Source organism: Anastrepha obliqua, chromosome 3 (genome assembly GCF_027943255.1).
Source record: "Anastrepha obliqua isolate idAnaObli1 chromosome 3, idAnaObli1_1.0, whole genome shotgun sequence".
NCBI classification, from domain to species: domain Eukaryota; kingdom Metazoa; phylum Arthropoda; class Insecta; order Diptera; family Tephritidae; genus Anastrepha; species Anastrepha obliqua.
In genome coordinates this window covers 114,438,709-114,465,116 of record NC_072894.1, presented here as the reverse complement: position 1 = coordinate 114,465,116, position 26,408 = coordinate 114,438,709, and the positions used below count along the sequence as shown (strand labels likewise).

Below are 26,408 nucleotides of genomic sequence, written 5' to 3'. Positions count from 1 at the left end.
TTTTTAAAGGGTGACGATTTATCAACAAGAACTTGGCTACTTGCAGCCTCTCACCTCCTCCGAGTCGTCACTGAGCGCAAAGCTTAAAGATAGGCAGGAAGGCTAAACATAAACTGTGCAGATTTGGACAACTGTGTGTACGAGTACAAAAACTAGCGCCAGGTCAATGAATTTCATTCCGCCTTGTCCCTCTTTTTCCATTAGACGCTGCGAGAGAGAGAAAGACTAGGGGATTACGCCCATATACATGGTATTTCTTTAAAAAAGAGACCAGAATGCATGACTATACTAAAAGGGGTACAAAAAATGAGCCTCGAAGTTCATTTCATACTTTAAATTGTGCCTAGTTGTCAGAAGCTCGTTGAATACTTAAGTGAATACCAGAGTATCGCCGGGATGTTCATAAAATTTCCACACTTAAACTTTAATATGACACAACATAAAAAACATATTTGAACTTGAGTGTAGTATAAAGTAAAAAGAGGGGAAAGCCGTAAGAATATAAGCAAAAGTTAACGGATTTCGGTGAAATTCTGCAGCAGTGAACTTCAATTGAAGAAATAGTCAAGTTCATACAAGGGCCTGGTAAAAGACGAGTAGCAAGACTCTTCTAAGAGAGATAGTTATTGGAAAACGAAGGGCGGCACCGCCAAATATTCATACTGTTGATCTCTGGAACTATGCGTACTAAGGTAATCGATGCATTTTACATCGATCGGATACAAACAGCAAAGCAGTTGTAAGTATTGAAAAAGGGGGTGTGTCAACACCCTTATGAACTAAAATTTTGGTACTGTTTAATTTACTGAAATTTGGTAGGCATCTTTATGCATATATATACGGCGACTGCTGTAGCTGGTGCGTGACTACCATTCAGTAGTATCTTGATTCGAAACTCTGCGTATGAAACACCAAATGATAAAAGTTGATCGCCCCCGGCAGACATTGGCAAGCCACCGAGGGTATTTCTGCCATGATAAAAGCTACTCAAGAAAACCATCTTGGCCGTTCGGAGGCGGCATCAATAGAAAAAAAATGTTATAATGCAACATTTGACACATATAAATTTTCTTTGGAAAATTTATAGAAAGTTGAGTGAGTGATAGTGTATCTCCCGAGGCGTCTCGAAAAAAAAGTTATTTTGCGGTGTACCTCATAAATCTCACCAGAAGCAGTTAAAATAAAAAAGTCAAACTGGGATTATTAAAGGAGAACTTTCTCGAGGTATCCCTAGTAATTTTTGTTTTTAATTTTTCGTAGCACTTGGAAGCCAAAAAGCCCTTATTCGCACAAAAACAAAAAACGACGAATTTGTTAAGATAAATAATTAGGGTATACCTGGTGAATTATGTGAAGAAGTCTGTGTAAAATGTCAAAACGATTGGTCTAGCAAATTTAGATCTGCACTCCTTAAAAAATAAAGCACGTTTGAGAAATTCGCTTTGAAGGCGAGCAGATATAGAAACCCAGACTGGAACAACGGACGCTCAAATACGCGCCATTTTGTCAATTTTGCTGCGGATCGTCTCAAAGTCCCGACACTTTTGATTTTGATATATTAACATTCATTTATAACAGCAGAGGGGCAGACGGAAAATTTATCTTAACATATGTAAGTATAAAATAGGTGAAGTTTTTTCCGAGCTCAATAGAATTTATCTCGAATTTAAAAGAGTTGTACCAAGTTTGAATGAATTTGATTAAGCCGTTACGCATTTACCCAAAAGTGAGCGTGGCACCGCCCATTTTTTAATATTTTACTTGTGTCGCATTTATTTTTTTTAATTTTTCTTTTTTTTTTTTTTTGAGTTCATCATTTGTACCAAATTTATGTAATTTTGCATAATTTATAGCAGAGAAATCACATTTTTTGCTTTTTATAAAAGTTATACCACTTTGGCCAAAAAGTTCCTCAAAAGTGATATTATCGTATCAAAGTACTTCCAATCAACTTCTTTTTTTTTTGTCGGCACAGACTAGCAAGTGCAGCACTCAGACACAGTCAAATCCATTGTACTGCACTCGGATTCCCTTTTTAATTTTCTTTAAATCTACTCAACCTCCGAAGAAATCTGAGTAGATCTTGTGGTGCCAAGGAGCCAAGGTGGTCGCTTCTTAACACACCAGTGCAACAGACCTCAAGACTGATTCGAGCGAAGGCTGGGCAGACGCACAGAAAGTGGTCCGCCGTCTCATCCTCCTCTTCCCATACTGGGCAGAGATTCCCACCTTTTCCATGTGCTTCGTCCATAGAAAGTGGCCCGTCATCAGTCCAACCAGCCTGCTTAGTGACATCAGGAACTGCTACAGTAGGTCGGACATGACAGCCTCTCTCAGCCTGCCAAGCTCGATTGTGGGTTAGAGTAACCCGTTTGCTAACCGTGGCTTTGATAGCCGTAGAAGGGAGTGGCAGAACGGGCTCCGGGCCAAGAAAGTTGTGCCTCAGAACCCATTCTAGCTAAAGAGTCAGAGATCTCGTTACCCGCGATACCCACGTGCCCCGGCCGAAGTCTGCGCAACCGCTGTATTTTAATACATAGGCTTCTCTATGTCCACATCTTGGTATAGCTCATACAACTCGCTGTTCCATCAGAGAATACGGAACTCATTCTCGCCTACGAGAAGAGGACCAAAGATTTTTCGGAGAATTCTTCTCTCGAACGTTCCCAGTGCTCTCTCATCAGTTGTCGTCATCATCCACTCGCTTCAGCGTCATACACAAAGACGGGAATGAGTCGGCTTTTGTACCGCATTGTACAGCGTTGTTTTCGTTGGAGTCATCTGTGTAATGAATGAATTTAATAGAAGTAGTAGGGATGAATGGATGATAAGAGGCATTTTTCATTTCATAGTTCTATGTTATTTTGAAGCATTTTCGCTTTATATAAATGCATTTATTTATTTAACATTAAGTTGTTCATGGCAATTTGCAATCACCGTTCTCGATTCGATGATCGAAGTTTTATCCAGCTCCAGTTTGAAATATCTGTTTAGAAAACCACTTCGATTTGGATTAGTGGCCAATAAACACTTCAAATACAGTACTAATTCTTTTGGATAATTCCCTAAGTCTACTTTAGAGAGTGCATCAACTCACCTTCTATTGGGTGTGGGAATAAGATTCCGCCCTCGTAAAAGAGGTGTCGCTGCTTCCAAAGTAACAATTTTGACGTGAGTGATAAAGATCGCGCAGGGGCACCTAAAAAACTCGAAGATACTCAACTACAACAATTATTGGATGAAGACGCATGTCAAGCCCTTGATGATATGTCTAAAGAGTTGGATGTTGACAGATCAACCGTCGGTAAACGGCAGGTAACCGGGTGCCACATCAATTGAAGGAGAGGGATATCGAGAGACGTTTGGTGGCGTGTGAGATGATTTTCAAACTGCAGAAAAGAAAAGGTTTTCTGCATCACATCGTCAGTGGCGATGAAAAATGGATCTATTATGATAGCCCTGAGCGTCAAAAACCAGCTCCATCGGCAGCGAAAAAAAATATTCATGCTTCAAAGGTTATGTTGTGCAGCTGGTGAGATAAGAAGGGTGTCATCTATTATGAACTCCTTAAACCAGCTGAAACCATCACTGGCGACCGTTACCGACTGCAGCTAATGCGTTTCAATCGAGTTCTCAAAGAAAAGCGGCCGGAATGGAACGGTAGGCATGACAAACTGATTTTGCTGCATGACAACGCCAGGCCACACGATGCTAAATCGGTTCAGAGATTTTTAGAGCGGCTGAATTGGGAAATCTTGCCCCACCCGCCGTATTCTCCAGACATTGCACTTTCGGATTACCATCTGTCCCGATCAATGCAGGCAGTTCGAGCGGTTCACATCTTACGAGAGCATCGCAAACTGGCTCAACGAATGGATCAAGTCGAAGGAACTCGAATTTTCCGTCAGGGGAATCCGTATGTTGCCTAAAAGATGGAGTAAAGTTGTAGCTTCCAATGGCACTTACTTCACATAATATAAGATCATGAATTCTTTAAATGTTTAAATAATTCGTAACTTTGGCTAAAAAAGTACGGAAACTTATTCCCATACCCAATAATTACATATTCAAAACATGTTGTTATGCCAGGCCAAAAAACATAACGCTTATCACATACCATAAATGCTTACGTGAAAAATTAAAGAAACATTTAGTATGTCTTGTTCTTTTGCCGATCTTTTATTTTCGGCTGGTGTCAGCGCATCACATCCCGTTATCAACAACGTAATTATTAAACTAAATGCAACTCATAAGGCCTGCGCATTAATTTTGAACTATGCCTACATTCACAAAAATATACAAAAAGATTGCATTATGTTAATTATTTTTAGCAATAAACATATCACCAAAATGTAGTCATTATTGATAGGCCTCACCTAAAGTAGTGAGCTGAGACTTCTAAATTTTTGTATAAAAGTTTTGGTTGCGGCTGCTGTAAGCAACAGTCTTTGGGCATTGGAGCAAAGTGTCTAATCCGGAGCAGTTGTTGGGATGAAGTTCACTATCGTTCTTTTGGCACTCGTTGGCCTGGTAGCCGCCGTCAGCGTTCCTCCCACCAACAAGGTTACAGTCGCCGATCATGCTTTCTTGGAGAAGCAGAAGTTCCTCCTTGAAATTGTCTACCGTGTAGAGGATCCATTGATGTTCGAAGAATACATCAAGATGGGTCAGCAGACAGTCCATGACAAGGCGCTTTATACCGTAAGTTAAAATTCATTCATTCATTCCATATTTAACTTTTACTTTCATACGGAAAATATATAAAACTTTACAAAATATTCTGCATAATTTCAGCATTTCGATAGCTATATGGAGAAATTCTACGAGTCCTACAAAATGGGTGTGCTGTTGCCAAGAGGTGAATTCTTTGGCGCACTGGTCAAGACTCACCACAAACAAGCTTATGGTCTCTTCAACTACTTCTACTATGCCAAGGATTGGGAAACCTTCCAACGAAACGTCGCTTGGGCTCGCATGCACGTCAACGAAGGCATGTTCGTCTATGCTCTTACTTTGGCCGTTATCCATCGTGATGACTTCCAAGGTCTGATGCTACCCTCCATCTATGAAATCTTCCCACAATACTTCCTCAACAGCAAATTAATTTACGCTGCTGAGAAATTTGACTACAACACCTGGAGCAAATATAACCAGTACGAGAAGGAGTTCAACGATGTCTACTACAGAAACAACAAACACCAGAACCAAGACTACTTCTATATGAGAGACTTCAAGACCTACCAATGGTGGAAGCTTATGGGTCTGGGTGAACACTGGTATCCTGCAGAGAAGAACTTCCCACTGCGCGAAAACACCTACGAACTTGTTTCTGACGACAAATATGCGTCATTCATGAAGAATATCAAAATTTTCTGGCATCCCGTTGACTACACTCGTGATATTGAGTTCTTCAATCACCACTCTGTATTGTCATACTTCACTGAGGATTTGGGCTGGAACTCGTATTGGTATTATTTGAATATGGACTATGCTTTCTTCTTGGATGGCAAAACATTCGGTTTGAATAAGGATCGCCGTGGTGAATGGTGGCTCTACAATATTGACCAAATGTTGGCTCGTTACTACATGGAACGTTTGTCCCATGGTATCGGTGAAATCCCTCAACTATCCTGGTATCATGCTTTCGAACAAGGTTATGATCCAGAATTGGTTTCGTATAATGGTGTTGGTTATAGCTACCGTAAGAACTACTTCGAAATACAAGCTTATGGCAACTTCGACATATTGAACCAAATCCAAAGCCATTACAAGCGTATCTATGGTAGCATTGTGTCGGGAGTTTACACTACACAGGATGGTCAGAAAATCGATCTGCGCCAACCGGAATCTATTGAATACATCGGAAACCTTTTGCAAGGTAACATTGATAGTATTGACAGACAATTCTTCAACGACTGGTACATGCTGCAATATATGTACCTCGCCAACGTCGAAGAGAACGATTACGAAGTAATCCCCAACGTCCTATTGAACTTCGAATCCATGATGCGTGATCCTATCACCTACAGTGGAGCTACCCGGATCACCGAAATACTTCGCCTTTTCAAAAACCAACTCCCCTCTTACACCGAAGAGGAAATTCGTCTTACCGGCGTTGAAATCAAAAATGTCGAGGCTAGTAAACTGGTCACCTATTTCGACATGGTAGACATTGATGTTACCAACTTGATGAATGAAAAAATGGTATTCGTTGATGGTTCATTCGTTTGGGATAAATCATTGTACGCTCGTCAAATGCGTCTCAACCACAAGCCATTCCACTTTAACATCACAGTGCAATCTGACAAGCAACAAAAAGTTGTAATTCGCTCATTCTACGGTCCTAAGTACGATGAGTACGGACGTCTTATCTCACTGCAAGAGAACCGCGAGAACTTTGTTGAGTTGGATGAATTCGTTTATGAGCTGACTGTTGGGGAAAATGTAATCAAACGCTCATCCGATGACTACCCGTGGACTGTGAAGGATCGCACCACTTACACAGAATTGTACCACTACGTTATGGCTGCCTTCGATGGTAAATACGAATTGCCATTAGACATTAGCGAACCACACTCTGGTTTCCCAGATCGTCTTCTCTTACCTAAGGGTTGGGAGAGTGGATTCCCTGTGCAATTATTCTTCCACATTGCGCCCTACCAAGCATCCGTCGAGCAATACTCCAACTTCGACTCAAGCTACAGCAGCGGCATTGGTTCCGGCACACGTTATATTGACAACAAACAATTCGGTTATCCATTGGATCGTCCAATTGATGAATTCGAACTGCTCTCAATGTCTAACAGCTACTTCATGGATGTGAGCATCTACCACACCAGCATCATGCCATACTACGAGGAATACGAGAACTTCGGTCACTTTGACTACAACTTCTACAATAATTACTACACCAAATACTTCCACTAAACCAAAGGCTCGAGCTGGCTGTGGCATAAACTAAATATCGGATTGAATATATTTATGTAAAATATGGAAACCTTGTCAAGTGACTCTCAAGTCTTTATTTAGTATTGTAAGTGTTAAAGGAGCAAAAGAAAATGCAATAAATAAAAAGTTCAACTGATGGTTACGGCAGTTAAAAATGTATCCGAAAACATCGTTTAATTATTAAAACAGTAAAGCTTTAAGGTCCTCTAGATAGGATACTTTCTCTTTTGGTATGAACGCTAGATTCCGGCTTGCGAGAGGAGCCGTAAGGAGCTGACATCGAAAGCATTTTGAATTCAAGGCCATTGACTTACGTGCTGCCTAATGCAGCCGAAGATGAAGCCCTTACGCCAAACCACTCCAGTGGTATTCGAGAACTAACAGATAATGTTAGCTCTGGATCAGAAGAGGTAACCGTCATGCATAAAACTGCTTAAGATTTACGAAGAGGGGTGTTGCGAAAGGTCGCTTTGGTAACCCATTTTGCATTTTCTCATCTATCTATTTCTCTCGCATTCGGCAATCAACACATGCTAAATAGCAGCAAATTCAGTTCTTTTGCATTTAGCCGTTGACGAAAGCGCATGGACGCAGCAGAAAAGAAAGTGTAAGTTAAATTATATAGGAATTTTGATATTATATTGTTAAACATATTGATCCCAATAAAGTTTTCAGCTTCTGATTACTATAAACGTTACTTGACAAATTTGGTTATTGAATTTGAAACCAAGCTTAGGAAAAAGAGTTTAACTGATCGCCTCACTGCCGTCGTCAAAACCAGTGAAAGAGATAATGTAGGTATTATATTTTGTATATATGTATGTATATATATATATATGTACTTTTAGGTACGTATGTATGATATATTTATAAATAAATATGGGCTGGCACATCTGTTCAAACCCAAGTTCGAGGTCACATACTTAACGAAAACTTGAACGACATTTCATAAGAATACAAATTTAATGAATTTTGGCTTTATGGCATAGAAATAACAGATTTTATATATAATAGATATGCATTTTTTTCAACACACACAGTTTTTAAATTTTATATTTCTGTGGTGCCAAGCAGAATATCAGAACTACAGTAGAGATGGCAAAGCAAAGCGTTTATCATATACGCATAGAAAAACCGTTTTCATAATGGGAATAATTCATAGGTAAATCCGGAAAAAACGGTTCGGCGACTCTTTAGCAGGAAACATAAAACACCTGTTCTCAAACAAATATCCCTGAGGGAGCACCTCTGAGATTAATGGAAGAGGCGTATTACTCCTACAGAAGGCTAATTGAAAAAAAATAGGACCAATTTTCCGGCCTAAAGTTAAGCCAATTTTCTACTATGACATTGTAGTAAAGTGAAATGCCCTTAAGAGCGGGTGAACATTAAAGGATTGACAAGATTCACCGACTCGCATCTGTTCTCATAATCGGTGCAATGTAATTCACATCTTCAAAGGCATTAAACTTCCTTCCAGTAGATTTGAATCTGGCTATATTCCGAACATCTGGGAATCTTTTTTAGTTTGCGACTTCCCGACTACTGCAGTGTCTTCCATGTTGAACTGGTGGCAATAATAAAAACCGTAACACTGTTAGGAGAAAATATCTATATTTTCACTGATCATTTCAACTAAAGGTAACATGGGTTTCTAGCCATTGTGACATTGGAGGTAACTGTAGGGCCAATGAACTAGCGAGACTTGGCACCAAGTTGACTGATGAGCTCAAAGACAATGACATAGGCATACCCTTACAGACTTGCGAACTACCTATTTTTGTAAATTGAAAATTGTAAGCGCAACGAATGAAAGATGGCGTAGAGAACCCACCTGCAGAGTGGGTCGCCCGATAATTGTGAGCGAAATCTTTGGATGGAAAACCATGGGGTGACTTGTACAGACTTTGCGCAAACATAGAGAGATTTTTAAATCGAAGGTATGGCCAGATTAGCTTTGAGCTAATAAAACTACTGATAGGTCATGGTTGCTACCAGAATTATCTACATCGGTTTAAGCAATGTGAGTCGCTTTTATGCCCAGTATGCCATGAAAATGAAGATGCAAGGCATGTATTTTTTGTATACTCACGATAAGGTCCGATAATACCAGAAAACTTAGTCGAAATCATAATGACGTAAAAGTATGCATGGTATAATATTTCATTGTCAATCACCGATATGAAGCACGGGATAAAGTCCAATACTGACGGGTTAAAGACTTTCGATGCTTAATCCTCGTAAAACAAAAAAAGTGGATCTAAATGTTACAAAAATGAGAATTTGTCAAATAATTCATGAAAACCCAAACGTGAAACACCTTTCTACGGCACGACAACCAGACTTCTTGCCGCGACATATAAACGCTGTTTAGTATTTGCAGACAAATACGCACTTAGAGTGGCTAAGTAACATCTTCAGGGACGAAAAAATATGTAACCTCTATGGCGCTGACGATTATAAGAAGTATTGGCACAGTACAAAAAATGCTCCTGACTCCGTTGCTTTTATAGCGGAGGTTCAAGTTCGGCGAGGGCTACCTTTTGTTAGGAAAAAAAATTCTTACTTGTTTCATACCGACGCAGATAAATCCACTGATGAGCATATTTGAACTTGCTTAATTATGAATATATAGAATTTGCTTGCCAACTATATGGTGACATTTGGATATTTCAACAAAACAATGCTCCAAAGCATTTTGGTCCAGGAAAGTACCGCTATTGGACTGGCCATTAAAAAGTTCGGATTTGAACCCTATAGAAGAATATACTACATAAATTTAACACCTCAAGAGAGAGAAAAGGTCTTAACCAAGTTAGAATTTAAAAGTTAAACCCAGCTTTTGCGAGTGGCGCAGACCACATGACTTACAGACTATTTTTGTTTAGGCGCTGGGCCAAGAAAGGCAGAGAAGATAGCATCGTTTTCTTAATAGTAAAAAGCAGGTCCGATATATGAAAAGTGCCGGACCGACAGGTAAAATCTATGGCATAAGGATAGAACTGGTTCAGTTCCATAAAAAAAGCGACCTAAAGTGTATTGACAATCGTGATAAAATATTAAAGTTAACTTCCATGCAAACAATACGGCTACTTATTGCCTCTATAATTGCATCCGAGCTCATTGTTTGAAATATGTGTCAAGTCTCAGCACTGCTTGTGGATTCGAGGAGAACCATTATTTGTGATTCCTATAATTGTGCCTTCAATAGCTATACCACATCTTCACACACAATGTAAAAACACTTATCTGCTTATTTTACCCTTCAGTAAAAAATAAAACATTTAATAAATATGCATTTAAATTTATTCTTCATAATGCATTGTTTATGATCACTAGCAGATCATGAAGAATTGGCAATGGTTTGTTTTTTTCCTTACAGTTTGACTGGAAAAAACTATTCGTTCACTGATAAGGGGGCGTCCATAAATTACGTGAGGTGTTTTTTTTAATTTTCTATACCTCCCTCCCCCCCTAGTGAGATGTCGTGAGATTTTATTCAACCCTCTCCCCCATCCCCAATCTCACGTGAGATTTTTCAAAATGTGGGTTTCTTATGTAAACGCGTTGGATTGTTATTGTAAAAAGAGAAAAAAAAATTTGCTACGTGCTTTTATTTACAATTAGTTAAGACTAGTATTCAATATTGCTGAGAGTTATAAGTGTAATAAAAATTTAACAATAGAAGACTTAAATCGTAACTACTGCGGTTCAAAAAAGAATATCTACTCTAATTCAGTCCATGGAAAATCACTCTAAGCCGTTGACGCTTGCGCACAGTAACTCATTAGCTCGTCTTGTGACAATCCGTGAGGGTCGCACTTTGCGGAACATATGCGCTTGCTTAGCTGGTGCAATGTGAGCTGCTCGCCTGTGCTCTGCAGCTCTTGTGATAGATGCGAAGTAAATACCGCATGGGCAATAGAGATCATAAGGTGTGCTGATGAAGGCATTCAGCGGTTGAATCGGTAGGCGTATTCGAAATGGAGCGAATGACTTTCCGTCATGTTCTTTAAAGTCCGAAATTGTCAAACGTCCACCAACCTGAGTGATAGGGTATTGAGGTGGCAGAAAACGGTCGTGAAGAATCATATGCAGATCACTCCGGCGTGCGCTGCAGCACTTAGGTCAAGCTCCATATGCAGCTTAGCAATCTGTTTCTTCATAGTATCTTGTGCTGGAGTGGGACGTACGTTGGATGGTGTAGTGTTCGATATAGCTTCATCCACATCATCGCTGATCACAAGAAGCTGATTTTGAATTATGTGAAAACAGTGAAGGAAATGACCGCGCTAATATTTTGTAGTTATGATTTTAGCATATTTTATCAAGAATTTCACTGTTTCAGTTCTTTTTATGCTATTAATTGTAACAATAAACTTTATATAAAAAAAATTTTTTTTCTTAAAAAAATATATATTTAACCTACCTTGTGAAGGAATTCTAAAGTAGACCGAACTTTTGTCTCAGTGGATTCCCTGAGAAGCCGTTCAATCTCATGTTTAATGCGATGTATTAACTCTTCTTTCTTCGGGAATTTTTGCTTCGCAGTATTCCATAATTTTATCACATCGTCGTGGCAGGACTTCTTCGCCTTATAGACGTGTCTTTTGACGTATGCGTTATAAAAATCTTGATAGCTCATTTTAAATTAGTAAGAGCATGAACTGAGTCGAGTAAAACATTTACAAGAATAAACAAAGAAGGTTGGAACCTGTCCGTGTGTCGCTGCCACTCAGCTCGTACGCTCTTGTTCATCGAGTCGCGCGTTCGGCTGATAGTGGCGAGAAAACAAACGACGGGCTGCACTGTACCGTAAATTCAGATTAAATTGAGCTATTTGGTATAAAACAAATATGGTGGTTTGACAGTAGTAATGTACATATGACGTCGAAGTATGAATGAAATTATTTTCCTTCGAACGAATTAGTGAATGATCTTAATCATACTACGATTACGCTTAAGATTGAATCTTAAGCATGTACAATCTGGATAATGGACCAAAATAGTATAATTTGTTTTGTTTCAATCAGAAAAAAAATTGCGTGATATTTGCCGAGACCCCCCCCTCTCTCCAACGCAAGATTAGATGAGATTTGACTCGACCCCCTCCCCCCTTAAACATCTCACGTAATTTATGAACGCCCCCTAAGTATTTTTGCTAACAAAACATCAACACTCTTTAGGTATTGGAGCAAAGTATCTAATCCGAAGCAGTTGTCGAGATGAAGTTCACTATCGTTCTTTTGGCACTCGTTGGCCTGGTAGCCGCCGTCAGCGTTCCTCCCACCAACAAGGTTACAGTCGCCGATCATGCTTTCTTGGAGAAGCAGAAGTTTCTCCTTGAAATTGTCTACCGTGTAGAGGATCCATTGATGTTCGAAGAATACATCAAGATGGGTCAGCATTCACCCTTTGACAAGGAGCTTTATACCATAAGCTAAAATTCATTTCATCATTTAACTTTTACTTTCATATGGAAAAAATATAAAACCTTTCAAAATATTCTGCACAATTTCAGCATTTCGATAGCTACATGGAGAAATTCTACGAGTCCCACAAAATGGGTGTGCTGTTGCCAAGAGGTGAATTCTTTGGCGCACTGGTCAAGACTCACCACAAACAAGCTTATGGTCTCTTCAACTACTTCTACTATGCCAAGGATTGGGAAACCTTCCAACGAAACGTCGCTTGGGCTCGCATGCACGTCAACGAAGGCATGTTCGTCTATGCTCTTACTTTGGCCGTTATCCATCGTGATGACTTCCAAGGTCTGATGCTACCCTCCATCTATGAAATCTTCCCACAATACTTCCTCAACAGCAAATTAATTTACGCTGCTGAGAAATTTGACTACAACACCTGGAGCAAATATAACCAGTACGAGAAGGAGTTTAACGATGTCTACTACAGAAACAACAAACACCACAACCAAGACTTCTTCTATATGAGAGACTTCAAGACCTACCTATGGTGGAAACTCATGGGTCTGGGTGAACACTAGTATGCTGCAGAGAAGAACTTCAAAGTGCGCGAAAACACCTACGAACTTGTTTCTGACGACAAATATGCCTCATTCATGAAGGATATCAACATTTTCTGGCATCCCGTTGACTACACTCGTGATATTGAGTTCTTCAATAAGCACTCTGTATTGTCATACTTCACTGAGGATTTGGGCTGGAACTCGTATTGGTATTATTTGAATATGGACTATGCTTTCTTCTTGGATGGCAAAACATTCGGCTTGATCGCCGGATCGGTTAATAGTCGCCGTGGTGAATGGTGGCTCTACAATATTGACCGGATGTTAGCTCGTTACTACATGGAACGTTTATCCCATCTTATCGGTGAAATCCCTCAACTATCTTGGTATCATGTTTTCGAACTGGGCTATGATCCAGAATTGGTTTCATATAGTGGTGTTGGTTATAGCTACCGCAAAAACTACTACGAAATTCAAAATTATGGCAACTTCGATACACTGAACCAAATCCAAAGCCATTACAAAGATATCTATGATAAAATTGTGTCCGGAGTCTACACCACACAGGATGGTCAGAAAATCGATTTGGGTCAACCGGAATCTATTGAATACATCGGTAACCTTTTGCAAGGTAGCATTGATAGTATTGACAGGCAATTCTTCAACGACTGGTACATGCTGCAATATATGTATCTCGCCAACGTCGAGGAGAATAATTACGAAGTAACCCCCAGCGTCTTATTGAACTTCGAAACTATGATGCGTGATCCTATCACCTACAGTGAAACTAACTTTATCATCGAAACACAACACCTTTTCAAAAATCAATTTCCCCCTTACACCAAAGAGGAAATTGGTCTTTCCGGCGTTGAAATCAAAGGTCGAGGTTAGTGAACTGGTTACCCACTTTGACATGGTAGAGATTGATGTTACCAGCCTCTTGAATGACAAAATGGTATTCGATGATGGCTCATTCGTTTGGGATAAATCATTGTACGCTCGTCAAATGCGACTCAACCACAAGCCATTCCACTTTGACATTAACGTGGAATCTGACAACCAACAAAAGGTTGTTATTCGCACTTTCTACGGCCCTAAATACGATGAGTACGGACGAATTATCTCAATGCAAAAGAACCGCGAGAACTTTGTTGGGTTGGATGAATTCGTTTATGAGCTGGCTGTTGGGGAAAATGTAATCCAAAGCTCATCCGATGACTACCTCTGGACTGTGAAGGATCGCACCACTTACACAGAATTGTACCACTACGTTATGGCTGCCTTCGATGGCAAATACGAATTGCCATTAAACATTAGCGAACCACACTCTGGTTTCCCAGATCGTCTTCTCTTACCTAAGGGTTGGGAGAGTGGATTCCCTGTGCAATTGTTCTTCCACATTGCCCCATACGAAGAACCCGTTGAACAATGCTCGAAACTTCGGTTCAACCTGCAGCAGTGGCATTGGTTCCTGCTCCCGCTATATTGACAACAAACCATTCGGTTATCCCTTAGATCGTCCGATTGATGAATTCGAACTGCGCTCAATGTCTAACATCTACTTCATGGAATACGAGAACTTCGGTCACTTTGACTACAGCTTCTATAATAATTACTACACCAAATACTTCCAATAAACTTAATATCGGATTGGATATATTTAAATAAAATATGAAAATATTGTCAAGTGACTCTGAAGTCTTGATTTAGTAGTAAGTGTTAAAGGAGCAAAAGAAAATGCAATAAATGAAATGTAATAAAAATGTATTCGACAACTTCTTTTAGTTATTAAAACAGAGTTATACTGGGTAGATTATTACACTTACTCTTGAAAGATAAAAATTTAGAAGAATCAAGGATTTATGCCTTTAATCAGTAAACGCTTAATGTCCTTAAGATAGAACACTTTCTCTCTTGCTATGAAAGCTGGAGGTAGACTAACTCTGGAAGAACTTAATGGCATTTAATGCATCTGGGTTTTGCAGATCTATATTGTAAGCAGGCAGGCAGGTAATCAAGGCAGTAGTCAGCGCTGAATTTATAGGATGCATTTACATTTACAGCATAAAGATTCCCAATACATGTAGGGGGAATACTGCTGGAGTGACAATCCTTGGCCAGATGAAAACCCGAATCGTTTCGGTAATACAGAACCGACTGCCGTTGAAAAACTGTCTTTTAATCCAATGAAATCTCTGAACGTTCCATACGCATAAAAAAAAATCATCTGACGAAACCAAAATTGGGAGGAACAGAAATTTTGTTCTCACAAGAGATCAAATGTCTAACGGGTAATTCTGAGTAAGCGATTACCAACAAATATAGAAAGGATTTCCATGCGTGAAATAAGCTTCTTAGAATATCATATTGAATATCACTCAGACTAACAAATTGCTCATTCAACCGGGTAACAGCGAGCTGCAGGTTTGGACATCTCATGTATATTCCTTGCATAATAACAGGTTGGTTGGAGTTATCCGCGGACAATAGATGTCCAAAGATAAGAAGGCTCACTGGAACGTGAATCCAAAATTCGTCCTTTATGGTGCCAAGGTGTCAGAATCTTTGTATCACGAAAGAAAGTAACTGAGGGGTGTCAGCGCCTGTTGGGTTGACACACAGCCCACCTTTCCAGAAGTAGACCAGTAGTTAGTCAAGGGAATTACAATCCATTCCTTGCCCATGGAAACCCACCCCTTCGCGATCCTCCCCTGGTCAGTTTGGACTGATTTGAGGTCCTTTCTTTTATTTTTGTTCGATCGCCAATTCTGTAATTAACATTCCCAGCAAAATTTTATGACATTTGTAAAAGTTACGCCGTTTTGGGTAAATCTACCTCAACATGTGTTTTCGATTTTTTACAGTTTTAAAAATGGATTTGAATTTTCAATAGCGAGTTTGTATTAAATGTTTCGTTAAAAATGGATTCAATGGTGCGAAAACCTTAGAAATATTGGGAAACTGTTACTCTAAAGGAATCAGCCGTTTACGAGTTGCATGAACGCTTCAGAAGAGATCGAGAGTTGATCGAAAATTACAAACGTAGTAACTGTCGACATCGAAAGCTGATGAAAACTTCAATAAAGTGGAAGAAAAATTCATTAATAACCGCAAGTTAACCATAACAGAGCTGGCAGAGGACTTGAACATGTCTTATGGATCCATTCAGGGTATTGCAAAGTTGATCCCAATGGGCCTGAATTTCATGCAAAATAGGGACCGCATTGATATCGCAAAATACATGATTTCCAAGGCTGAACCCGACCCAACATTCATCAAACGCATGATTACTGGAGACGAAACGTGGGTTTATGAGTACCTACAACACGCAATCCACACATCAAGCGAGTGAGTGGAGCGCTTTATATGAACTAAGACCAGTCGTTTTCAGTCAAAAAAGAAAGCGATGCTCACGGTTTTTAAGGATTACAACGACTTTGTATGCCATGCATTTTTCCAGAGGATCAGGCAGTTAAAAGCACTATTACTTGAGTGTTATGAGACGTTCGCAATTCGCCAAAAAAGAAAGAAATTGTGAGAAAATTACTCGTAGATTTTGAACCATGGTAACGCACCGCGCACAGTGCCATTATTATCTGTGGCGATTATTTTCGAGTACCATCCAGGTGCCCCCGAATACGTCTGATATGGCTCCTTGCTATTTGTTTCTGTCATCTGTTCACTCAAAAAACCACTACGGAAAACGTATTTTAACAGGCGAAAGGAAGTAATGAAAAAATCGAAAACGGCTCTGATGGATATACCCAAAATAGAATTCCAGTATTTTTTTTTAGAGCTGAATCGAAAACCGGCATAAGTGCGTTGTAGTTGATTGGGAGTACTTTGAAGCCAGTAATATCACTTTTAAGGAATAAATTGTATAAGTATTTTGAATTTTCTGAATATTCCGGGAATTTTTTGATCAAGCACAACCTTTTTATCTAATATCTTTTTTTATACAATATTATTACACAGTGGGGGTAGCAGACGAAGAGGAAAGCCTCTTTTGCGTTGGAAAGATCAGGTGGAAAAGAACTTGGCTTCACTTGGTGTTTCCAACTGGCGGCAGTAAGCACGAGAAAGAAACAACTTGCACGCTTTGTAAAACTCGGCCAAAATCGTTTAGGCAGTTATGGCGCCAATCAGGAAGTAGAAGTGCAATAGCATTTTTGTGGTCGGAAGGATTCCAACTCAGGATGAAAGACCGAGACGTATATAGTAAAACCTACACTTTCTGTTTTGCATTCTAAGGTAAACTGGTTTTTTATGGCCATATTAAGTTGATAATTTTTGGTCTTAGAGCTTTTAGAATTAGTGGAAAAAAGGGCTACATATCGGAGCGACATGCATATGTAGTTTAAATACAAAAAATTAAATTTCATGAGAAATAATTTTTTAGAACATTTTAACCTAGTAGCTTTCTCACGAAAAGGTCATTTAGACCCTTCTTTTGGAAAACCTTAATAAGGTGGCATTTGGGAGGTCGCCAGAGGGTCAAAATATTCTAAAAAATTATTCGCTGCAAATTTTCACAAATGGTATTCTCAAACAAAATATTTGTATAAAGAAAGCAAAAGAAAATACACAGAAAATAAACGAACAATTATGTCCTCTTGAAATATGCAACAACTTTTTTGTGTGCTAGACCAGCACGGGTGTAGTTCCTTCATCCTGATTTGGAATTATTTTGCCCCTGAAATTGAGTATTATTATTATCACTTTACTTATATTTTTGTTGACATGTTTTTAATTTGATTTCGCGTTAAATATAGACTTCTCGTAAAGCTTTGGCGTGCTAATTTTCCCTATGGGACAACACTGGCCAACGCTATGGCAGCAGGTGTTGAAACTATCTGAAAGTAAAAAAGACGAACAAACGTGTGTATATGTACGTACATACATACAAATATTTATATACTCTCAACAGACAAATAAAATCAGCATCACGCCTAAAGTGTGATTAATTGTCGCCCACATTGGTAGTTTTCCAATCCACTGATAAGAGTAATGATAAGATAATGTAGGCATTATATATTGTGTGTATGTATGTATGTATATACGCACGTACGTAGGTATGATATATTTATAAATAAATATGGTTTGGCACATCTGTTCGAATCAAATTCATGTTCGAGGTCAAATGCATAACGAAAACTTGCACGACGTTTCAATAGATTATAAATTTAATGAATTTTGGCTTTATGGCATAGAAGTAGCATTTTTTTTTTCAATTAGCAAATTAACACGTATCATCTAATCTTATACGGGATAACGCACTTTTTAAATTTTATGTTTCTGCGGTGCCAAGCTAAATATCAGAATTGCAGTAGGGATGGCAATGCATCGGATGGTAAAAAATCGTTCTCATGATGGGAAAAATTCATGGGCATGTGGGCCGTACTGGTGGAGTAAATCCGGAAAAAACGGATCTAATACTTTTTAGCAGGAAGCAAAAGACACCTCTTTTCAAACCAATATCCCAAGGGCTGAGAGTAACAGAAAAGGCTAAATATTTAGGCCTTGTTTTGCATAGAAAGCTAAATTGAGGACTAATTGTTGCAGATAGAGTGCCCAAAGCAATGATGGCGTTGTACTCCGGCAGAAGGCTAATTGGAAAAAAAATACCAGTCTAACGGTTAGACACGATAGAAGTGAAACCTTCCGTAAAACAAACTGAGAGAGAATGAGACGAAAGCAGCATTAGGGGCGGGATAATTATAGGTTCATTATAATATTGCTAAAAAGTTCATATTTTATTTTCTTCATTTTATTATTATTCATCCTCAATGTTTTCAATTTCAACAAATGATACGAGTGGCTTATGATAGCTAAAATATGATACAAATGCTTTGGTTTCGATGTTGTCAACATATCTTTGAAATACCGCGTCAATTGTTGCTTTTGATGGTGTTGTCGATTCAGTGCGATTGTTACACATTTTTAAATTGAATGTTGTATTGAGAAAGTCAATTGAAGGAACTGCTGTGTCCAATGCAAAATTTACGTTAAAATCGCCACTTAAAATCATTGGAACTTTATTGTAATCTTTTCTAAGTATCCGCGATACTTCTGGTGTATACTTTATTAAATTTTCGTGAATGAATTCCGTGATGCTATTTATTGATTTTTTTTTCTGTCGATATTCACGACACTTTTCTACATTATTTTTCGGCATAATTGCGGTAAATATTTAAAAATGAAAATATTTACGAATATAAAAATACACACGCGGTTGCTATTATGAGCGTCCCCAGCAAAACCTGCGTGACCGAAACTCTAACACAATTACATTTTTTTGAATGTTACAAACACATATGCACGCAGGTTTTGCTGGGGCGTGACCGAAACTCTAACACAATTACACATATGCACTCGTATTTGTTTGAAAATCGACTTTTGTTTTTGGTTCTCCGTCACCTTTGGAAAATGTGTAAACAGTAAGCAAACTTTATTCAAATATTTTCCCTCATTTTTGCATCAGTAAAATTAAACAAACGCCGTAGCCGAATGGGTTGGTGCGTGACTACTATTCAGAATTCACAGAGAGAACGTCAGTTCGAATCTCGGTGAACACACCAAAATTAAGGAAAACTATTTTTCTAATAGCGCTCACCCCTCAGCAGGCAATGGCAAAACACCGAGTGTATTTCTGCCATGAAAAAAAGCTCCTCATAAACATATCATAAAATAAAATAAAATAAAATAAAATAACTGTATAATTATATATATTTATATCAACATATAATATAACGCTTCGTAACTAAATAACTTTTAGGCCAGCGCCGACAGCATGGCGCGGTAGCCGAGCGACTAGCAATGTGAGCTTCCGATCCAAAATCCTTGGTTCGAATCACAAGAAAAAATAAAAGTTATTTAGTTCGTCGCTACGTTTATATCAACATATAATATAACGCTTCGTAGCCAAGAGGGTCGCTTTTTTCGTTTCACTTTTTCTCAAATCACTCCCAACGATTCTAAAGAAGTTTTCACTTCAAAAAAATTAGTGTTGGAACCCAAAATTTTACACAGGCTGTACACAACGGGTAGTTGTATGGTGGAATGCCTTTGAGAAGGGGTTTTTCCGGTATGACGCCCGTGAAGAGGAAACTCTCATGAGTACTGTTATACCGGCATAGCAATATGCACTACTTGTAGCCTTACAGCCACACCTCCTACTAAACTCTCCACTATCTACCACTCTCCCCGCGGAGCAGTACAAAAAAAATTACTTCAAGGGGCTGGTTAGCTCATAGGCTGCTAGGTATTTCGTCTACGAACCTCCGCGCGTCTTAAATCTTTGGGGATATGGTTTACATGCGTGCAGATTCGCTTCCAGTCTATAATATTCTCTCCGTTTAATATGCTACAGTATTCGGGAGCATAGCATAGGCATTGAAACACGACCTGATCAGCGTCTTGGGCAGTTTGGTGAACTATCATAACCGAATCTATGGTGGTATTTTCGAAACACCTCGTGCCCTTAGAGGAATTGGGTTTGATGGAAATTTGTTTCTCCATAGCGCCTTTTCCTTTGTAACCACGTCGTAAGAATGGGTGTTAGCCCATGCGTCCATCTACCTTTTGGTGACCTGTTCCACCGAGCTTACCGGTGGAAGATTGAATGACGCCTTTCTTCTTCTGCAATATTTTTACGACTTGCTCTACCGTCGGACTCGCATAGCCTTAAATACACTCTCTGCATTTCTTCCGCCCTAAATGCCTATGGGGCGTAGACCGGCTATAACGACCGGCTGAAATTGTACGGAAGTCGCAGATAGTCCACAAAAGCGCTGATAGATGGCTATCAGTTTTTTTGTGTAGCTATTTATGTTCAGTGCATCAGCCCAGAGCGGTGCGGCATGTAAGAGAACCTAGCTGACTACCCTGCTACATAGTATTCTTTTGCTGTGGCTAGGACCGCCGTTGTTTGCATTATTCGCGACAGACACGACTGCACACTCGATGCGTTCTTCACAGCATATTCCAGGTACGTTTTGAAGTTTAAACGACTGTCGATCATCACTCTAGGCTTTTAATAACGGGTTTTGAACTAATAGTTACAGGCCCAACTTTTACATTTATGGTTTCTACTATCTTTCTGCTGCTTATTAGGACATCGGTCTTTTGCTCAGCTAATTCCAAATTCATAGACCTTAGCCAAGCTTTGATTCTGCTTACTGATTCACTGGCGATCCTCTCAATTTCATGGATTTGCTTTGCTACCATTACCATTTGCGCTGTCCTCCACGAATCCAATGACTTTAGTTCTAGGGGGCATATCCAGTCTTAGAACCGTCATACATTAAGTTCCATAGCAGTGGACCCAGAACTGATCCTTGAGGAACCCCTGCTTTCACGATATACTCCTCAGCGCCTTCGTCGCTTCTAACCCCCAGTTTACGGTCCGTGAAATAGCTCTCAATTATTCTGATAATATAACTATTTTTGCGAGGGTTCCCAGTATACGTTGTCAGCTAGCCGTGTTAAAAGCGTTTCTAACGACCAGAAATACCACAGCGCAGTACTTTTTTCCCCCGCCGCGCCATCTCTTGCCTTCAGTGGCTTCTGTTGCTAAATCTACCACGCATTTGATGGCATCCACTGTTGAGTGGGATTTCCTGAAGCCAAACTGGTATGTGGATGGAATACCTTTATCTTCAGCGAAAGATGACAATCTGTCCCAAATAATACTCTCGAGAATTTTTCGCATTGTGTCTAGTAGACATATTTGTCGGTAAGACTCAAATTCGCCAGACTTTTTGTTGCCCTTGGCGAAAAGCACAAGTGTTTGCTTCTTCCACCTCTTTGTGAAAGTGCCTTCGTTAGGGCAGGTTTGGAATACTGCTAGAAATATGTCTGGACGTTTGGAAATAGCCCTTGAGAAGGGTGTGAATATTAAAAGGTTTGGCAAGGTTCAAGGACTGGTATCTGTTCTCATAACCGGTGCAATGTCAACCACGCCAAAGAAAGCATTATGAAGGGCGATCAGATTAGAGGTACTTTCTCTAATAGGGGTTTTTTGACAGATCACGCGTGACTACTGTCAAAATAAATACATAGTATTCATTGGCATTTCATTATGAAAAGATTTACCCCTCAACAAGGTTTACAAATCGTGAAATTATATTACGAAAATCGACGCTCTATGAAAAGTGTTCATCGCGCGAACAGGCCAACTTATGGTGATGAGGCCCATTAATGGCTATGTTAATGAGAAAAATTGCCATATTTGGGCTGAAGAGCAATACGAAGCCATTCAAGAACAGCCATTACATCCATTGAAAACAACAGTTTGGTGCGACCTATTGGGCCATTACAAAAGGACTCTTTGATGCCGGATACCGGATGCCGTATGCCGTATGCCGGAAATTAAAGCCCTTCATCTCCACAACATTTGAACCCAACAAGACCAAAATCAATAAATTCACTCGGATTGATTTTAGCCTCACGATCAGAAGATCCCACAATACCAGAAAACTTACTCGATATCGTAATGATGTCAAAGTGTGCGTGGGACTTGAACCCTACTGAAGATCCGTGGGCATCAATTTAACACCACAAGAGAGTTAAAAGTGGCAATACAAAGAGAGTGGGCCACTATCAGCAAGTCCACGCTAAAATCTGTAGTTGAATCACTGCCATCTCATCTTAACAAGTTAAAATTTAAAAAGTAAAACATTAATAAGTGAAATCCTTCATTCAAATAAAAGCATAAAACACAAAAGAAACGTCCTATTACTGACCCGAAGTTTTTAATTTCAAAGTAATAATTAAGTTATCCGGGATTAATTGTCACACCTCCTATTTACTTATTATTCTCTTGAATAGGTATACACCGCTTCTCTCTTTCTACAACGCTCCATGCGCTCATCTGTTGCTTCCAACTTAGGCCTAGACAAGACCAGAGTTTATTAATTATCCTTTGAAAATGATTTTGATTTGATATTTATTAATAATAGCAATGACAAATCTCTGAGTGTATTTCTGCCACGAAAAAGCTTCTCATACCGCCGGGGCGGTATAAAATATATAATTAAAGAAATTCATAATATATTCATTGCATCCTTATTACTTCTAGCTCGGAATAATTTCTTTGATTGGTATAACCTGCATTTCAAGCATTTAATTGGTAAATGGTTGCAATAATACAGAGGTATTATGCCGATGTTCGGCATATAATACCAGCTGAGTAAACTCAAATAGAGAGAAGTCTCTTCGCAATAGTTACCGAACCTTTTCAATAATTTTTTTATTATTCAACCCAACTGTTGCCCTCATTCCGCCCAAACAATACGAGGGGGGCAGACCGCATGACTTACGGACTATTTTTGTTTAGGCACTGGGCCAAGACTTATCTGCTTGTCTTACCCTAATGCTGAAAATAAAAACTAAATAAAATTTAATAAACATTTAAATTTGTTCTTCATAATGCATTGTTTATGCTCACTACCTAGGCAACAAAAGGTCATGCAGAATCGGCAAAGGTTTTGTTTTTGTATTCTTTATTTTTTTCTTACAGTTTTACTGAAAAAAACTGTTCGTTCACTGATAAGTGAATGTGTATATAAAGGCACCTTTGCTGGCAAAACATCAACAGTCTTTAGGTATTGGAGCAAAGTATCTAATCCGAAGCAGTTGTCGAGATGAAGTTCACTATCGTTCTTTTGGCACTCGTTGGCCTGGTAGCCGCCGTCAGCGTTCCTCCCACCAACAAGGTTACAGTCGCCGATCATGATTTCTTGGAGAAGCAGAAGTTCCTCCTTGAAATTGTCTACCGTGTAGAGGATCCATTGATGTTCGAAGAATATATCAAGTTGGGCCAGCAGGCGGTCCATGACAAGGCGCTTTATACCGTAAGCTAAATTCATTTCATCATTTCACTTTTACTTCCATACGGAAAATATATAAAACTTTACAAAATATTCTGCATAATTTTAGCATTACGATAGCTATATGGAGAAATTCTACGAGTCCCACAAAATGGGTGTGCTGTTGCCAAGAGGTGAATTCTTTGGCGCACTGGTCAAGACTCACCACAAACAAGCTTATGGTCTCTTCAACTACTTGTACTATGCCAAGGATTGGGAAACCTTCCAACGAAACGTCGCTTGGGCTCGCATGCACGTCAACGAAGGCATGTTCGTATATGCTCTTACTTTGGCCGTTATCCATCGTGATGACTTCCAAGGTCTGATGCTACCCTCCATCTATGAAATATTCCCACAATACTTCCTCAACAGCAAATTAATTTACGCTGCTGAGAAATTTGACTACAACACCTGGAGCAAATATAACCAGTACGAGAAGGAGTTCAACGATGTCTACTACAGAAACAACAAACACCACAACCAAGACTACTTCTATATGAGAGACTTCAAGACCTACCAATGGTGGAAGCTTATGGGTCTGGGTGAACACTGGTATCCTGCAGAGAAGAACTTCCCACTGCGCGAAAACACCTACGAACTTGTTTCTGACGACAAATATGCGTCATTCATGAAGGATATAAAAATTTTCTGGCATCCCGTTGACTACACTCGTGATATTGAGTTCTTCAATAAGCACTCTGTATTGTCATACTTCACTGAGGATTTGGGCTGGAACTCGTATTGGTATTATTTGAATATGGACTATGCTTTCTTCTTGGATGGCAAAACATTCGGTTTGAATAAGGATCGCCGTGGTGAATGGTGGCTCCACAATATTGACCAAATGTTGGCTCGTTACTACATGGAACGTTTGTCCCATGGTATCGGTGAAATCCCTCAACTATCTTGGTATCATGCTTTCGAACTGGGCTATGATCCAGAATTGGTTTCGTATAATGGTGTTGGTTATAGCTACCGTAAGAACTACTTCGAAATACAAGCTTATGGCAACTTCGACATATTGAACCAAATCCAAAGCCATTACAAGCGTATCTATGGTAGCATTGTGTCGGGAGTTTACACTACACAGGATGGCCAGAAAATCGATCTGCGCCAACCGGAATCTATTGAATACATCGGAAACCTTTTGCAAGGTAGCACTGATAGTATTGACACACAATTCTTCAACGACTGGTACATGCTGCAATATATGTACCTCGCCAACGTCGAAGAGAACGATTACGAAGTAACCCCCAACGTCCTATTGAACTTCGAATCCATGATGCGTGATCCTATCACCTACAGTGGAGCTACCTGGATCACCGAAATACTTCGCCTTTTCAAAAACCAACTCCCCTCTTACACCGAAGAGGAAATTGGTCTTGTCGGCGTTGAAATCAAAAATGTCGAGGCTAGTGAACTGGTCACCTATTTCGACATGGTAGACATTGATGTTACCAACTTGATGAATGACAAAATGGTATTCGTTGATGGTTCATTCGTTTGGGATAAATCATTGTACGCTCGTCAAATGCGTCTCAACCACAAGCCATTCCACTTTAACATCACAGTGCAATCTGACAAGCAACAAAAAGTTGTAATTCGCTCATTCTACGGACCTAAATACGATGAGTACGGACGTCTTATCTCAATGCAAAGGAACCGCGAGAACTTTGTTGAGTTGGATGAATTCGTTTATGAGCTGACTGTTGGGGAAAATGTAATCAAACGCTCATCCGATGACTACCTCTGGACTGTGAAGGATCGCACCACTTACACCGAACTGTATCACTACGTTATGGCTGCCTTCGATGGCAAATACGAATTGCCATTAGACATTAGCGAACCACACTCTGGTTTCCCAGATCGTCTTCTCTTACCTAAGGGTTGGGAGAGTGGATTCCCTGTGCAATTGTTCTTCCACATTGCGCCCTACCAAGCATCCGTCGAGCAATACTCCAACTTCGACTCAAGCTACAGCAGCGGCATTGGTTCCGGCACACGTTATATTGACAACAAACAATTCGGTTATCCATTGGATCGTCCAATTGATGAATTCGAACTGCTCTCAATGTCTAACAGCTACTTCATGGATGTGAGCATCTACCACAACAACACCCTCAAGCCATACTACGAGGAATACGAGAACTTCGGTCACTTCGACTACAACTTCTACAATCATTACTACACCAAATACTTCCAATAAATCTAAGGCTCGAGCTGGCTGTGGCATAAACTCAATATCGAATTGGGTATAATTAAGGAAAAAATTAAAATCTTGTCAACTATTATGTAGCGTTCAAGTGTTGAATTAATATCTTAAGCGTTATTCAATTAAAACAAAATACAATAAAACAAAAAAGTGCAACCAATCGCTACGACGATTCAAAAAGTATGTCGACAACTACTTTAAATTAATAGATTTCAAATTAGAGGGGACTGAAGATATGAAACTAAATGAACAGAGTTAAAAGTGTTGTCCTACTTATTCTTTATTGTCGGAAAAAAGTCACTCAAGACAGAGAAGGCTCAAAACATTTAAAAACTTAAGCCAATGTGGCCACACCTTCGCATTCATTATCCTGCGGTTATTCATTGGGGCGTAT

At 39.4% G+C, this 26,408-nt stretch overlaps 2 protein-coding genes and 1 pseudogene across 2 annotated transcripts; all 3 read left to right on the top strand.

Annotated features, from left to right (window-relative positions):
* The first annotated feature begins 4,481 nt into the window (after window positions 1-4,481).
* On the top strand, window positions 4,482-7,107 carry LOC129242646 (larval serum protein 1 beta chain-like). Its single transcript, XM_054879412.1, has 2 exons — window positions 4,482-4,701; window positions 4,795-7,107. The coding sequence occupies exons 1-2, from the start codon at window positions 4,492-4,494 to the stop codon at window positions 6,925-6,927; spliced, it is 2,343 nt and encodes a 780-aa protein (XP_054735387.1). The 5' UTR covers window positions 4,482-4,491; the 3' UTR covers window positions 6,928-7,107.
* A 5,001-nt stretch (window positions 7,108-12,108) lies between these two features.
* LOC129240995 (larval serum protein 1 beta chain-like) lies at window positions 12,109-14,667 on the top strand (annotated as a pseudogene).
* Window positions 14,668-23,550: 8,883 nt separating this feature from the next.
* LOC129240857 (larval serum protein 1 beta chain-like) lies at window positions 23,551-26,197 on the top strand. The gene is made up of 2 exons (XM_054876888.1): window positions 23,551-23,787; window positions 23,873-26,197. Exons 1-2 carry the CDS (start codon window positions 23,578-23,580, stop codon window positions 26,006-26,008), a joined length of 2,346 nt encoding a protein of 781 aa, XP_054732863.1. The 5' UTR covers window positions 23,551-23,577; the 3' UTR covers window positions 26,009-26,197.
* Window positions 26,198-26,408: the final 211 nt, after the last annotated feature.

Excerpts from the sequence above, each read along its gene's own strand:
- LOC129242646 (XM_054879412.1), top strand. The coding sequence starts at position 4,492 with ATGAAGTTCACTATCGTTCTTTTGGCACTCGTTGGCCTGGTAGCCGCC. Across the intron at positions 4,702-4,794 it reads ATGACAAGGCGCTTTATACC|CATTTCGATAGCTATATGGA; the intron begins GTAAGTTAAAAT and ends GCATAATTTCAG.
- LOC129240857 (XM_054876888.1), top strand. The coding sequence starts at position 23,578 with ATGAAGTTCACTATCGTTCTTTTGGCACTCGTTGGCCTGGTAGCCGCC. Across the intron at positions 23,788-23,872 it reads ATGACAAGGCGCTTTATACC|CATTACGATAGCTATATGGA; the intron begins GTAAGCTAAATT and ends GCATAATTTTAG.